General features: G+C 58.0%; 1 protein-coding gene across 1 annotated transcript; it reads left to right on the top strand.

Moving 5' to 3' along the window:
* Positions 1-653: 653 nt before the first annotated feature.
* FOXD2 (forkhead box D2) lies at positions 654-3,602 on the top strand. The gene has a single exon (XM_059922141.1). The coding sequence runs from the start codon at positions 1,077-1,079 to the stop codon at positions 2,526-2,528; it is 1,452 nt and encodes a 483-aa protein (XP_059778124.1). The 5' UTR covers positions 654-1,076; the 3' UTR covers positions 2,529-3,602.
* Positions 3,603-13,254: the final 9,652 nt, after the last annotated feature.

A 13,254-nucleotide genomic window follows, 5' to 3' on the forward strand; every position in this document is an offset into this window, starting at 1 on the left:
GGATACCAAGACAGAAAAAGGTCGGATACAGGCAAACTCGGCGATGGACCGGTCCGCGCTCCCGAAATACAACCGAAGCGCCCCGGAAAAGTTCTAGGAAGCGGGCGACGGGCAGGCGGAGCGCTCCCCGGGTCTCCCCGCACACACTGCCGCGTCTGGAGCCACGCGGCGCGGCGACGGGATGGGTGGCGGGGTCCCGGCCTTGGAGGGGAGGAGAGGGGCGCAGCCGGAATCTCTCACCTCTCCGAGGCCCGAGGCTGAGAATGCCAAGTGTGCTCCTCGCGATCACTCAAGTGCGACTGCCCTTGGGCCGGAAGCCGCTCGGGCTCCTTCGGGCCCCCCTCCGGCGGCGTTGGTCCGGGCGTCTCAGGCTCCGCTGGCGCGCCAACTGCGCTTCGGCCTTGCTGGCCCGGGCGCTGCCTTGGGGAGATGATGGGTGGGGACTGTCGCTACTACTCCCAGCTCCGGCTGGAGCCTGCGTGAACCTTAACATCCAGGGCTAAGCGCACTGAAGGCAACGGCCCCAGAGAGTGGAGAGTTTGCGGGATCTGCGGGGAAAGGAGGACCCGCCTCGAGCCACCCGAGCCGCACTCCCGCCGCGGCGGCTGTTTGTTCCCGCCGGGCCCCTCCGCGGAGGCACTCCGCCCGCCCCCGCCCCACCCCGCTCAGGGAGCTCCGCCCCGGGCTCGCGCTCTTCCGCCTTAGGCTGCTGCCAGGCGGGAGGAACTAATTTACCGACCTCCCCTCCCGGGGTAGGGGGGCGGTTGGGGGCCGAAACCGGCTGTGTAAGGGAAGGCCTCAACTCCTTCCGCCCGCGCCCGGGGCGCAGGCCCCCGCTCGGTTTCCCAGGGCAGCGGAGAGAGCCGCCCCCAGTCGGGTGCTCATCGAGAGGTGAGAGCGGCCGAGTGGGCCACGAGGGGGCGCTGCGGAGCTGGGGGGACACCCCTCCCTGCCAGCCGCAGTCCCCCGCCCCCTCCCCGCCCGCGCGCAAAACACACTCGCCCCAGAGGCAGCGCGGCGGAGCCCGAGCCGCGGCCGGAGCGGAGCCGGAGAGCGGCGGTGGCGGCGGCGGCACCATGACCCTGGGCAGCTGCTGCTGCGAGATCATGTCCTCCGAGAGCTCCCCGGCCGCGCTGTCCGAGGCCGACGCAGATATAGACGTGGTGGGCGGCGGCGGCGGCAGCGGTGGGGGGGAGCCCCCTGCCCGTTCCGGACCCCGCGCCCCCCGGGACCTACTCCCCCACGGCCCCGAGCCTCCCCCAGAGGAAGCCGAGGGGGACGCCGCTGAGGACGAGGAGGAGTCCGGCGGCTGCTCGGACGGCGAGCCCCGCGCTCTAGCGCCCCGAGGGGCGGCGGCCGCAGCGGGAAGCCCAGGGCCAGGCACGGCGGCGGCCCGGGGCGCGGCGGGGCCCGGGCCCGGACCGCCGTCGGGGGGCGCGGCGACTCGGAGCCCGCTGGTGAAGCCGCCCTACTCGTACATCGCGCTCATCACCATGGCCATCCTGCAGAGCCCCAAGAAGCGCCTGACGCTGAGCGAGATCTGCGAGTTCATCAGCGGCCGTTTCCCCTACTACCGGGAGAAATTCCCCGCCTGGCAGAACAGCATCCGCCACAACCTATCGCTTAACGACTGCTTCGTCAAGATTCCCCGCGAGCCGGGCAACCCGGGCAAGGGCAACTACTGGACGCTCGACCCGGAGTCGGCCGACATGTTCGACAACGGCAGCTTCCTGCGGCGCCGCAAGCGCTTTAAGCGGCAGCCGCTACCGCCGCCGCATCCACACACGCACCCTCACCCTGAGCTGCTGTTGCGCGGCGGGGCTGCGGCGGCGGGGGACGCCGGCGCCTTCCTGCCGGGCTTCGCGGCTTACGGCGCCTACGGCTACGGCTACGGGCTAGCGCTCCCGGCCTACGGCGCACCCCCGCCGGGCCCGGCTCCGCACCCGCATCCACACCCGCACGCCTTCGCTTTCGCCGCCGCCGCTGCACCTTGCCAGCTGTCGGTACCCCCAGGCCGTGCCGCGGCGCCTCCACCCGGACCTCCGACGGCTTCGGTGTTCGCGGGCGCAGCCTCGGCTCCGGCCCCTGCGCCGGGCACAGGATCGGGCCCGGGCCCCTCAGGCCTGCCAGCCTTCCTAGGCGCGGAGCTTGGCTGCGCCAAAGCCTTCTACCCCGCGTCCCTGAGCCCTCCCGCAGCAGGCACCGCGCTCCTGCGCCAGGGCCTCAAGACGGACGCGGGCGGCGGGGGCGCCGGGGCCGGGCAGAGGCCTTCCTTCTCTATAGACCACATCATGGGCCACGGTGGCGGCGGGGCAGTACCCCCGGGCGGGGGCGAGGGCTCCCCGGGATCGCCGTTCTCGGCGGCGGCGGGTCCTGGGGGTCAGGCCCAGGTCTTGGCCATGCTGACTACCCCGGCCCTAGCTCCAGTGGCCGGCCACATCCGCCTCTCGCACCACGGGGACGCGCTCCTGTCCTCAGGGCCCCCGTTTGCCGGCAAAGTAGCAGGCCTCAGTGGCTGCCACTTCTGACCGTGTCGGGATCTGGGCCACTTAAGCCCGCACTCCTCAGTCTCTCCCGAGAGCTCCTGCGGTCGCAGCGGAACTCAGGGAGTCTATTTATGAAGAGTCTCCAGACCTTGGGCCGGCGCGCGTGACTTAGCACTTCAGGCTCCACGCACAGAATCTCTCCGATAGTTGGGACGAAGCGGGCTCCGTCGCTCAGGCAGAGGCCCGAGTCTCTGCGACGAGGTCGCTAGCCATGATCCCATTCCAGTTTGAGCAGTAAAAGGGGGAGGGGGAAGTCTTCGCTTTTCCCCAGTCTCTGCGCCTCTCGGCAGCCCCGGAAGAATGCTTTCCCGGAGAGGTGCCCGCCCAGGCCCGGCAGATCCCGCCAGAAACACCAACTTCGCAGAGAGGTCTCCCTTTCTGCTTCTCCCTCACTCCTTCCCCAACTTTGAGGCCCTGATTGTCCAATATTATAATTTAAAGACACCTATTATCTGCTTTGTGCTTAAAAGAAAAATTCAACTTTTTTTTTTCCTTGCTGTTCTCCAAGGAACTTCGTTCTCTTGGAAGCCTACAGCAATGTCTACACAGGCGAAGGTGAACGGACAGGTGAAGCGAGGGATCTCCACAATCCCTGCGCAATCCCGGAATCCCTCTCCATTGAGGAAAATCCTCCCTCTTTTGTGTTGGGGCGCTTTTGAAGGAACTCTACTCCTTTCCCGTGGCCGGCTGGGTCCAGCCATCCAGGGTCAGCAGCCCTCTCAGCGATCTGCTACGTCCCAGGCCCTGGGATATTTATTGTAGCTAAAGGCAGTGAGGTTGGGGTGGGAGAGGAGGGTCTGGGTCAGGGACTGGAGAGGCGGGGGTGCGGCCAGGGCACATCCTGTGGCAGGGGTCCTGTAATTATGTGTAAATATCTGTACAGCGGGCTGCTATCTGCATTCTCTGTCCACTGGGTGTGCATTGATTTAGACTTCTCCACTTGGGGAGACTCTGTGAAACTGTCTGATGGTCTGTGTGGAAGAAAAGAAAAACCTGTCTCCCCCCAACCCCCCGACTCCCCATTGGTGTCAATTGAATAAATGTATGTGAACTCCAGCAGTCACCAGCTCTGTCTGCTTGCCTGCACTCCCCTTTCCCAGTCCGGGGTCTCCCGGACTCCTAGGCAGAGTGGAGTGAGGAAGGGCCCTGAGCAGCCCAGGCAGGCAGAGGAGGGCTTGGGCTTATCAGATACAGGGGACAATGTGGCCTTGGCCTTTGGCTGTTAATGGGGCCAGGATTCTGGGAAGGCTGTGACCCCTCCAGCGCTTTCATTTTCGCTCTGGTCACAGGAAGGTTTCTGCCTGGGGTTCCGCAGAGAGGCTTTGTTTCAAATGCACCTGGGGATTCTCATCTTCCAGTTTAGACTTTAGCGTGGCCTGGGCTGATCAGGGTGCCTCGTGCTCATGGACACTATCTACCCATTAAGTACAATTTGAGTGAAAGTGTTTACTGATGCATATCCTGTAAGTCTTTCTGTGCTTCTATACTTGGGGGCTTTTATGGAGCTTCTGTTTGTGTTTGTCTGGGTTGTCATGTAGCCTTGCTTTTTGTCCTTTTTTTGCAGGGGCGTTGGTTGTATTTCAGGATATCTTGTGTGTTTATTTCTATGTGTGTCTGTGAACGTGTCTCTGTGTTTTCTGTTCTCTGTCACCATCTCTTTCTGTGTCCCTAAGAGGAGAGAGGTCTCTCTCTGGCCATTGTAGGGCCTTCTTTGCATTCCCCCCTGCCACCCCCTCCCACTCCTGGCACATGGAACAGTTAGAGTGAAAGGCCTGAACTGGAGACTGTGAAACCCCTCTCTCCTCTAGCCCGAGAAGCTTAGAGGGGCACTATGAACTAAGGGAGAGAGTCCGTGAGGCCCTGCTCTGTTAAGGTAAACCTCCCCAACCCTTGAGCCATGCTCAGAACTGGAACCTGTTGCCTGAGTTGAGTGCAAAGCCATTGGGCTGGCTGGAGTCTTCCATAAGCCCTGTGCCTGGAACTCCCAGTGGCCAGACTTGCAAGTGTGTTGGGTGAGAGGTGAGGCTTGGGGTGAAACAAAGATGGTTACTTAGCTCTTTTCTCTGAACATTCAACTGCGGTCATAGGAGAAAAAGAGGAATATGGAGGTGCAGTGAGAGGCAGTTCAGCCTTCACAGAAAATAGACACATGCTGGGGGCGAGTGTTGGGAAACAAGTGACAGAGAGACAGAGAAGGAAGAAGAAAGGGTCAGAGAACCAGATGTAGAGAACTTGAGAGGGGCAGACAGGGAGAAGCCATACAGGCTGCTTTAACTAGATTCTCAGGCATTAGGAGCAGTAGGAAAGAAGGAAGAGGTAGAGGACAGAGTACCCTGTACGAAGAGGGTCAGAATCAGGATCAGGGTGAGAAGAACACGCCAGGGCTGAGGAAGAGGGGTTGGGACTCCTAAGTCTCTTAACCCCTTCCCCAACTGAGACAAGGTTCGAGGCACGTATGTTAAATGCAGCCCCTCTGCCAGAGGTGAGGTGCCCTCTCCTCCATCTTGATGAGAGACTGCAGGAGTGGAGGGAGATTGAATGCAGGGAGCCACCTTCCCATGATTTTATTGAATAGTCCAGGAGAAGTAAGGTTAGATTCAACGGTGAAAAGGGAAATGTCTGCTGATACTGGGATAATGGCCTCTGGCTGGCTGCTTCATTGACTTCTGTTGCTGAATTTGATTTCATTTCTTTTCACTTGAGGAAGGTTGAACATTTGAATATGACCATGTGTTTGCCCTTAGTAAAACACTTTATAGCTTACACGGTCTCATTTTCCATGACTATGTCACTTCCAGATAGTAGGTTGGAGCTTCAAGTAAAAGACACCAATTTGTTTCTCCTCTAGAAGAGAGAAAATTAAGTCAGCCAGAATTCATATCTGATGGTGTAGATAGATGAGATATTTCCACACCTGCTACTTCCAGGAGAAGCAGTAGATCCTTCTGGATTCTTCAGTGTGTCTTTGTGAAGGGTGTGTGTGTGTGTGAATTTATCTATGCTTATTGCTTGGTGTAGATGTGTGTGGCAGAGGGTCTGCGTCAGGAAGAGCGAGAAATAAGAGGATTGGGGAAGAGTGAGATGCATCCTTCCAGGCAGGGGCTTCTAGGGAGCTTTGGGGTCCCAGACCAATGATTCAGACCCCGGTTTCCCCGTGGGTCAAGAAGGCCAGATCTGGGCCAGATATAATTACTGGCCTTGAAAAATACTAGAAAAGAATTGTTGAGATATGTGCACCGTTGAAGGCAGGGGAGAAGGGAGGGTGTTTTGAATTCGGGACTTCTTCAGGTTGTGTGGGCTGGGAACCTGTTAATTAAGAGCTGGCAAGGACCCACCTGGGACCTGGACTGTAGGGAGGGGCAAGGAGAAGGCTGAGGGAATTGCACGTTTGTATGGTAGAGTCCTGGGACTTTTTTTTCTCCCCCAGACCGGAGAGGTTCTGTAAGTGGCTCCCTCCCACCCTCTGGGTGCATAAGGATGGGTGTTCAGTGTAAGTCGGCTTACCTAGGAGGGAGGCCAGCCTCCTGGGAGGAGAAATAGGCCATTCCATCTGGAGCGGCTCTTGTGGGTTCCCTGGCTGTTTGGGTGGATACAGCTGAGCCTCAGCCCCCGCAAGCTACAACGATCGGTGACAATAATAAGAAAATATCCAGGGCACACCTTCATGTCTCCAGGTGAGAAAAAAAATGCTAAGAAATCGGCTTGGGGTTCAGAGAGTGCTGCTGAGAGCGGGCAGTTTAAAAGGGAAGAAAATTGGCGAATTTCACTGGTCAATTTCACTTCATTTCGTTCAATTTCGTTCAATTTCATTCCTTTTCATCCGGCGCCGGGAGGCCTGAGGCCACAGAAGAGGGAGGGGGTTTTTCCGGGCAGAATTTCCCCATCTTGCAGATTTACTTTCTATGGCTGAGAACAGCCTTGATTCTCAAACTTTGACATACGTCTTTCAGCCAAGGCTAAAGGCAGACATTTTATTTCATTTTTATTTTATTTTATTTTATTTTACTGAAGGGTATTTTGTTTGGGTGATCGGGGCACATCGGTGAGCCTCTCCCCATTTCTCTCTTGCAGCCCAATTAGAGTGGTTAATTCTTTTCACCGCCGATTCCTCCCCATCTTTCTTTCTCCTGGGGCTCCCCGGACCACCCAGGAGCGGGAGCTGAGGTGGGGGCGGACACTTCCCCTCCATATCCAATTTGTTCTCGCCACAGCGGGCGCGTCTTCGCGGTTACAAAGCGCTTTTCCCCTGATGACTTTTTTCCCCTTTTCAAAAACTCTTCTCTCCCTCTCCCGTTCAACTAGCAACCCACCCCTCCTCCCTCTCCGCTCCGGTTTATTTAAACTTCGCCTCCTCCAGCGCCGCCGTAGCGCGCACTTAATGAAGTTGAAGGCTCGGTGAGCCCGGGTGAAGAGGGTTTGGAATCTGTTGAAAGGGGCGTTTTGTGACACTGATTGGGGCGGGGGTGGGGCCGGTCGCGGACCAGACAATGATGATCAGGCGGGTTTTCCTCTGCTTAGGGTCAGGCGAATAAAGGCGCCGACGCTATTTAAACGAGGGACCCGGCAAGAAAAAGGGAGAAAAGATTTGCGTGTGGAGCGTGCCTCGTAGGATTTCAAGCTTAGGGGGGCGGTGTGAGGAGGCAGATCGACTAGGGTCTTTATGGACCGGAGTCGGAGTTTAACTCAAACGCTGCGCATGCCGCCAAGAGAAGCGAGGCGCGTTTGGGTTTGCGCCTAAATTATTCCGATACGTGGTTCAAAAGGTTGTCTGGGTTGGGGCCTGGTGATGCATCCAGGAGGACCAACCGGGATGCTGAGACCGAGCTCACATTTGACCTTGGGGCTGGAGCTCTGAGATTTCCGGGGAAACGGTGAAAGAGAACTAAAGGTGGGCAGAGGTCGTACAGGATAATTCAGCGTCCTTAGCGCTTCGTGTATCAGGGCATCTGAGAGCAAAACAAATGCTAATTGGAGTTTTGGAGCGGAATTATTCTGTTCTTTAAGGTCGGCATAGACGTACCAATATAGAAAGATGTAGGCAGGATTGAGATTCCCAGCTCTGGTTTAGGGAACGAATTTTTCCGCGAGCTAGTGGGTGCGGCGCAGGGCGGAGCGGGCACCGCCTCCTTTCGTAGCGGAGAAGCAGGGCGGCCCGAGGCTGGGGCCGCTCCGGAGCCCCGGAGGCTTCGGACTGCGGCGGAAGGAAGGCGCTTTCCTCTGGTGCCTGCGCCCCCGGGCTGGACTGGGCGCCGACACCCTCGGGGTTGTTTCTGACCCTCGCTCGGCTCTCAGCTCCGAGTCCTGGGTGTCTGCGGAGCTCTCTCGTTTCGATCCACACGGACTCAGAGCGGAAGTCGCTCGTTGTCTGCGCCTTTGCTTTTCTCCACGCGTCAGGGGTCTGAGCCTGGTGCCCTCCTCCCGGCCACGCCAGCCTCCTCGCCGCAATTTCGTCCTCCTGCAGGGGGTCGACAGGACCCCGGTCTTCAGCCCGTACCCGCCTCCTTCCCGCCCAGTTATTCGGAGATGCTCGGCTCCCGAGGGGTACGCGTCAGACTCCGCACGCCTGGGCGGCTGGGGAGATGCTCACAGCAGCTGCTACAGGGGTCCTGAGCGTTTCGCCCTGGGAAGCCGGGGCCTTGGGGGTCTGTGCTCGTTTCCCCCGATGTTGGAAAACGCCTTAGGATGGTCTCACCTCCGGGGCACTTCTGCCTACGCAGGCAGAAGTATCTTGGGAATTGCGGTTACATGGATCTTAGGACTGGAAAGGGCGAATTATTGGGGGAACAAGACATTTAAATCAGTCCCTTCGATTCCTAAAAATCACCGCAGCCCTGAAAAGCGTATTTCAAACGATGTGTGGATACTACCAAACAGTGTATGTGCGGCGCGGTGGGGGCCTCTGAGGGTACCGGAGCGGGGCTTATTGTCCAAATTAATTCGTCGCCCCTTACAGAGGGCCCTTGCTTTGTGTCCCCTTCCCCAGCAGGTGTCGGTGCTGTTAGGACTCCTTGACTAGTCCCCCCATCTCATTCAGATGCAGATGTGCAGGTCCCGGCCGGGTGGGGGGAAATCACCTCTCCCCCGCCCCACACACATACCCTAGTCCACGCCTTCCTTCCGGGCTGCGTCTTCAGGGCCCTGCGGGCTCACGTCTCAACTGTGAATTCCTTGTAAATATCCAATCTTTTTGAGCTAGTTCTCCCATCCCCACGTGTCACTCCAGTCAGAGGGCAGCTAGTGAGGTTATCGCTTAAACTAGCCTCGGACCCAGATGGCAGGAGCCTAGAGGGTCCTGAGGACCGCGTGGCTCCACTTACTGCTTTGGAGCAGAAGCGACCAGACCAAGATTACACAGCGGAACAGCTGCAGAGCCGGCGAGTAGATCCAAGAACCTGGGCTCCCAGTACAAGGAGTAGGATTCCAGGGTTGGAGACGCTGGTAGGATGGCCTTGCAGACTGGACCACCCAACGCCCCAGCCAGCCATGCTTTGTGGAGCCCCAGGCAGGCTGGAGGATCAGAGGACCGTTCGGAGGGTCCTTTTGCAAACCCATGAGTCTTCGATACAGCAACAAGAGGGCAGATGGACTGTGTGTGAGGCCGCTTCTGGGTTCTGATGCCCCAGGCAGCAGCTCTGGCCTCTGATCTACTTACCCCATCCCTCCTCCCTCTGTTGACCATCTGAAGAGTGTGAGGCCAGCGTCAGGGCTCAGTTTGTGTGAAGAACAGTTTTCCTGTCTGAGGAGGTACCTGGTAAGGATCAAACACCAGCGAGTTAATTTGCCTCCAACCCTGGACATCTCTTAACTCTCTGGCTCCTTCGTTCCACTAATATTTATTGAGCACCTACTGTGTGCTGGACATTGTACTGGAGGTACAAGCAGCAAACACGTGCCTAGTGTCATTAGATGCAGTCTAATTCCGATAGTTGAGAACTGAAGAAAAGGCAAAAGAAGTGATTTTCACCATATTTGAGGCTAAAAAAAATGTTTGGTATTTTAGGGGTTAAGGATGGTAGCTTTCCACTTTGTGATGATGGTATCCAGGTATCACAGTCCATGTGTATGTGATTTTTGGGTATTTGGGGTCTGTGTTTGTGTATATGTTTGTGTGTGAGAGGAAACGTGTCTGTGTGGGTGACTGCTTGGGGCTGAATACTTGTGTGTGCTAGCACATATATTTGTGACTGTATCACTGTGAGTGTGAGAGTGTGGTCCCTCCTCCTTGGGCAGAGGCAGAGGCTGGGGGGATGTGGGTGCAGAGGACTGGAGTGGAAGGGTTAGGAATGGGTCTCTGTGAGGGTGGGAAGGAGGCCTCAGTTTTGAGCCTCTTCCCTTATTCTTCTACCTAAGACTGAGACCTGCCCACCTTCTCCCTACTTCCTTCCCCACTGCAGACAAAGCTGGGATTGCGGAGCAGCCAGTGAAGGTGCTGAGGGGCACAGTGACCGGACCAGCAGTGGATCAGGCTAGCCTCCACCCAAAGCTCCCGCTTCCTCCCTAACCCGCTGGTGTCCAGTCCCTTTAGCCTGCCTTAGATGGGTAGATCCAGGTTGTTCCAGAGTAGCTAAGAGGCTCCATTGTCTGGCCTCTGACCTGCTCTCCTGCCTGGTGCCATGAGATGCCCCCGCCCCACTCCAGCCTGCACACAGGGACTTGGTCAGCAGTCCCCAGGTGCTTTGGAGTCTTCCCTTCCATTCCTAGGAAACTAATCTCCTGCAGCAAGGGGGCAAGTACAGTTTGTAGAGCCGGTAACACCGGAGCTTGCAAGGTTTCCAAGGCTAACATTGAATGGATGGGGAAACAGGTCTAGAGGAGGGGTGAGGATGGGGTTTGCCCAAAGTTGCTCAGCAGGATGCCAGGTGTAAAGTTGGAGCCTGCAGCCTCTATGCACCGGCATCAATAATTATTCCCCTAGATCTTTTGAGGGAACTAAAAACCCAGCATCTCCCCTGGTACTCTAGGGAAATCTTAAGTGTTGTCTGCACTATGGATGTTTCTGAATTCTCCTTTCTTCCCAGAGGCAGGACTGGAGGAATGTTGAGATCAAGGTGTGGGAGAGCAGACAATTATCCGGATAAATCAGGGCATGAGATAGGTTGCCCTTAAGTGAACGAGGTGGCAGTCGGGAGGAGTGTGGGTGAGCAGGAGCGTCTTGTGCTCAGCTTTCCGCTGGGTCCCTGGTCTGGGGCAGGCAGCTGAGTCCTTCACCCTGCTCCAGACTGAGCCAAATTCCGGGCAGCAGCTTGGTTGTGAGGAAGGGGAGTGGGAATGGTCAGAGTCTGCCAGTAAATTGCCTCTTTCCCTTCAGTTTTCCTAGGCAGTAGCATCCTTCCCTCCTTGCTTCTATGAGTCTGTTGGCAAATCTGTCAGTTAGTCCATCCACCTGGCTACTCTAAGCCTTCCTTCCCATGTCCCATCAGAATCTAGACCTTTCACACACTGGAGAATAACTGAACAAAATCTGGATCATCTAGGCCTGAGGCTGCCCTGGCTGGAACCATTCCTTCCTGGATCAGGATGGATGTGCTGGCCCAGCTTCAGGGCTTTGAAGGGTGTTGGTGGACTGTAGGCCAGTGTGTGTGTGTGTGTGTGTGTGTGTGTGTGTGTGTGCGCGCGTGCGCGCGTGTGTGTGTGGCTGGGGCACACGCATGCGCCCACAGGGGCACATAGGAGTTCTGAGTTACACTGACCCCTAAAAGATACCAGGCTTTGATGGCTCTTTCCCCTCCTTTGCAGTCTTCACTTTAGCACCTACCCTGAAGATGATTAATACTGGGGGCAGAGAAGGGGAGGAGGGGAGAGGATTCCTGATTCTCGACACAGTGCTCTCTGTGACCTTGGGCCAGTCCTTCCTTCCCTCACTGAGCCTCAGTTTCTTTGTGTGAGAAATGAGCTGGATTATGTGAGCCTGGACTCGCCTTCCCCGTCTGGGGTCAGTGACTTTGCCCAGCTCCTCCCTCTAGTCGGCTGAGGAGTTCTTGCTCCTCCCTCAGCTATCACTCTGCAGCGAGGGTGCAGGATGGTACAGAGCTGGCCTGCCACAGGTTGTGCTGGGACTCCAGAGACACAGTCCAGGTGGCCACCTCAGGGCTTCCATTGAACAGAGGGGCAGGAGAGTGAGGGGCTTGGCTCCCTCCTTTCTGGACCCAAGAAACTTCCAACCGAGACCCTGTGACTTCTCCTCCCCTACCAGGGCCATAGGGGGTGGCCGAGTCTCCAGGTATGTCTTTGTCCCTGGATTCTGCATAATCCTATCTCCTTTGTGGACCATGTGGGTGAGTGTGAAGGTGAGTCACCATCTGGCAGCCTACCTGGCAGCCTGCTGAGCTCCCAGCCCCACCCATTGTGGCATCGGGATAGGGTGGCAGGGGGTAGGAGGCTGGCCCAAAAAGTGACCGGGAGCCTCTCCCGCAGCTCCCTTTGCTCAGGTCTCTGTTCACGCAGAGACCCCGCCCCCCTTTCTGGGAAGCGCTGGGTGAGTTCCTGTGTTTAGCAGGAGGTGGGAGAGGGGCTGGACGGACTGGAGCCAGTGTAGGTGGCCCGCGGTGTGAGAAGAACAGTTCCAAAGCCGGGCTGGGAACCGGGCTGTGCTCTGCCTCTTCCCCAGTGTCCCGTCCCAGGCCAAACTTGAGAACTTCAGAGTGTGTGGGGTCGTAGCGGGAAGTACCCAAAGCCTGGGGGTTGGGGGTGGACCGTTGTCTCAGAGACAAGTCCGCAGAATGTGTGCCCGCAGACTGAGACCCAAGGCAGTGGGGAGAGGCGGGAGAGGAAGGGCCGGGCTCCGTGGTCGCTTCCCCTGGAGCTGGGGTTGGAGTTTCCCGGTGACTTGTCTGCTCTCCGCCAGCATCTAGGATTCTTGCTCTCAGATACGCTCGGGCACGCAGTTGAATGCTGTGAGCAGAAAGAGCCCCAAAGATGCGTGTAAGGAACACTGGGAAGCAAAGCACTTCCTGCAGGGCGAGGCCAGGGGCCTGGGTCCACGAGGCTCCCCACCTGAATGTGAAAGACGAGAGGTTCCTGAAACCCTCCCCGACCCGGATCCGAGCGCCGGCGGGGCCCTGCCACCTGGGGGCGCCGCTGGCCCCAAAGTACCCGGAGCTTTTCCACCGCTTACCGAGGTGACCCCGCCCCGCCCGCTCTGACCCTCCGTTAGAGGCTGACTCTGCAAACCTGGAAGCTCTTGCTTTAAAGCGGGCCGACCCAGCGCTAAAAGGGATGACCCTGCGCTGACGGGGACGACCCAGCTCTGAGCGGGCCTGACCCTGCGCTAACAGGCGTGACCCTGCACTGACCCGGGCCGATCCGTGCTAAAGTGCTAACGGGATGTTCTTGGGCTGACCGGGGTGGCTCTGTGCTCTCGCTCGCAAGGCTTTTCCGCACAGATTAGGTGCTGAAGCTGTCCAATCCTTGTCGTAGGTCCCCTAGCTCTGGCATCAAAACTGGGCTCCTCATCCCCACCCCCGCCTCCACACCGGTCGCTGCTCCATCCTTTCCCCCTCTGGCTCTATAGGCCGATTCTGGGACATCCGTTTGAAGAGAAGGCTGGGCTTGCCGTGAAGGTGGCTGATGGTGCGGAGGGGGGCTTCCTACAGGGAACTGATTCCGTGGAGGCTGGGGCATCTCGGGGGCCAGGGCTCTGAGCGCCTTCCTGTGTCTGTGCTCCCACCTCTGCAACAATCCTCCCTGCCCTCCCACCCCTCCATATACA

Source organism: Balaenoptera ricei, chromosome 1 (genome assembly GCF_028023285.1).
Source record: "Balaenoptera ricei isolate mBalRic1 chromosome 1, mBalRic1.hap2, whole genome shotgun sequence".
NCBI lineage: Eukaryota > Metazoa > Chordata > Mammalia > Artiodactyla > Balaenopteridae > Balaenoptera > Balaenoptera ricei.

Bases quoted from the DNA above. Each gene is read 5' to 3' on its own strand.
- FOXD2 (XM_059922141.1), top strand. From the start codon at position 1,077: ATGACCCTGGGCAGCTGCTGCTGCGAGATCATGTCCTCCGAGAGCTCC.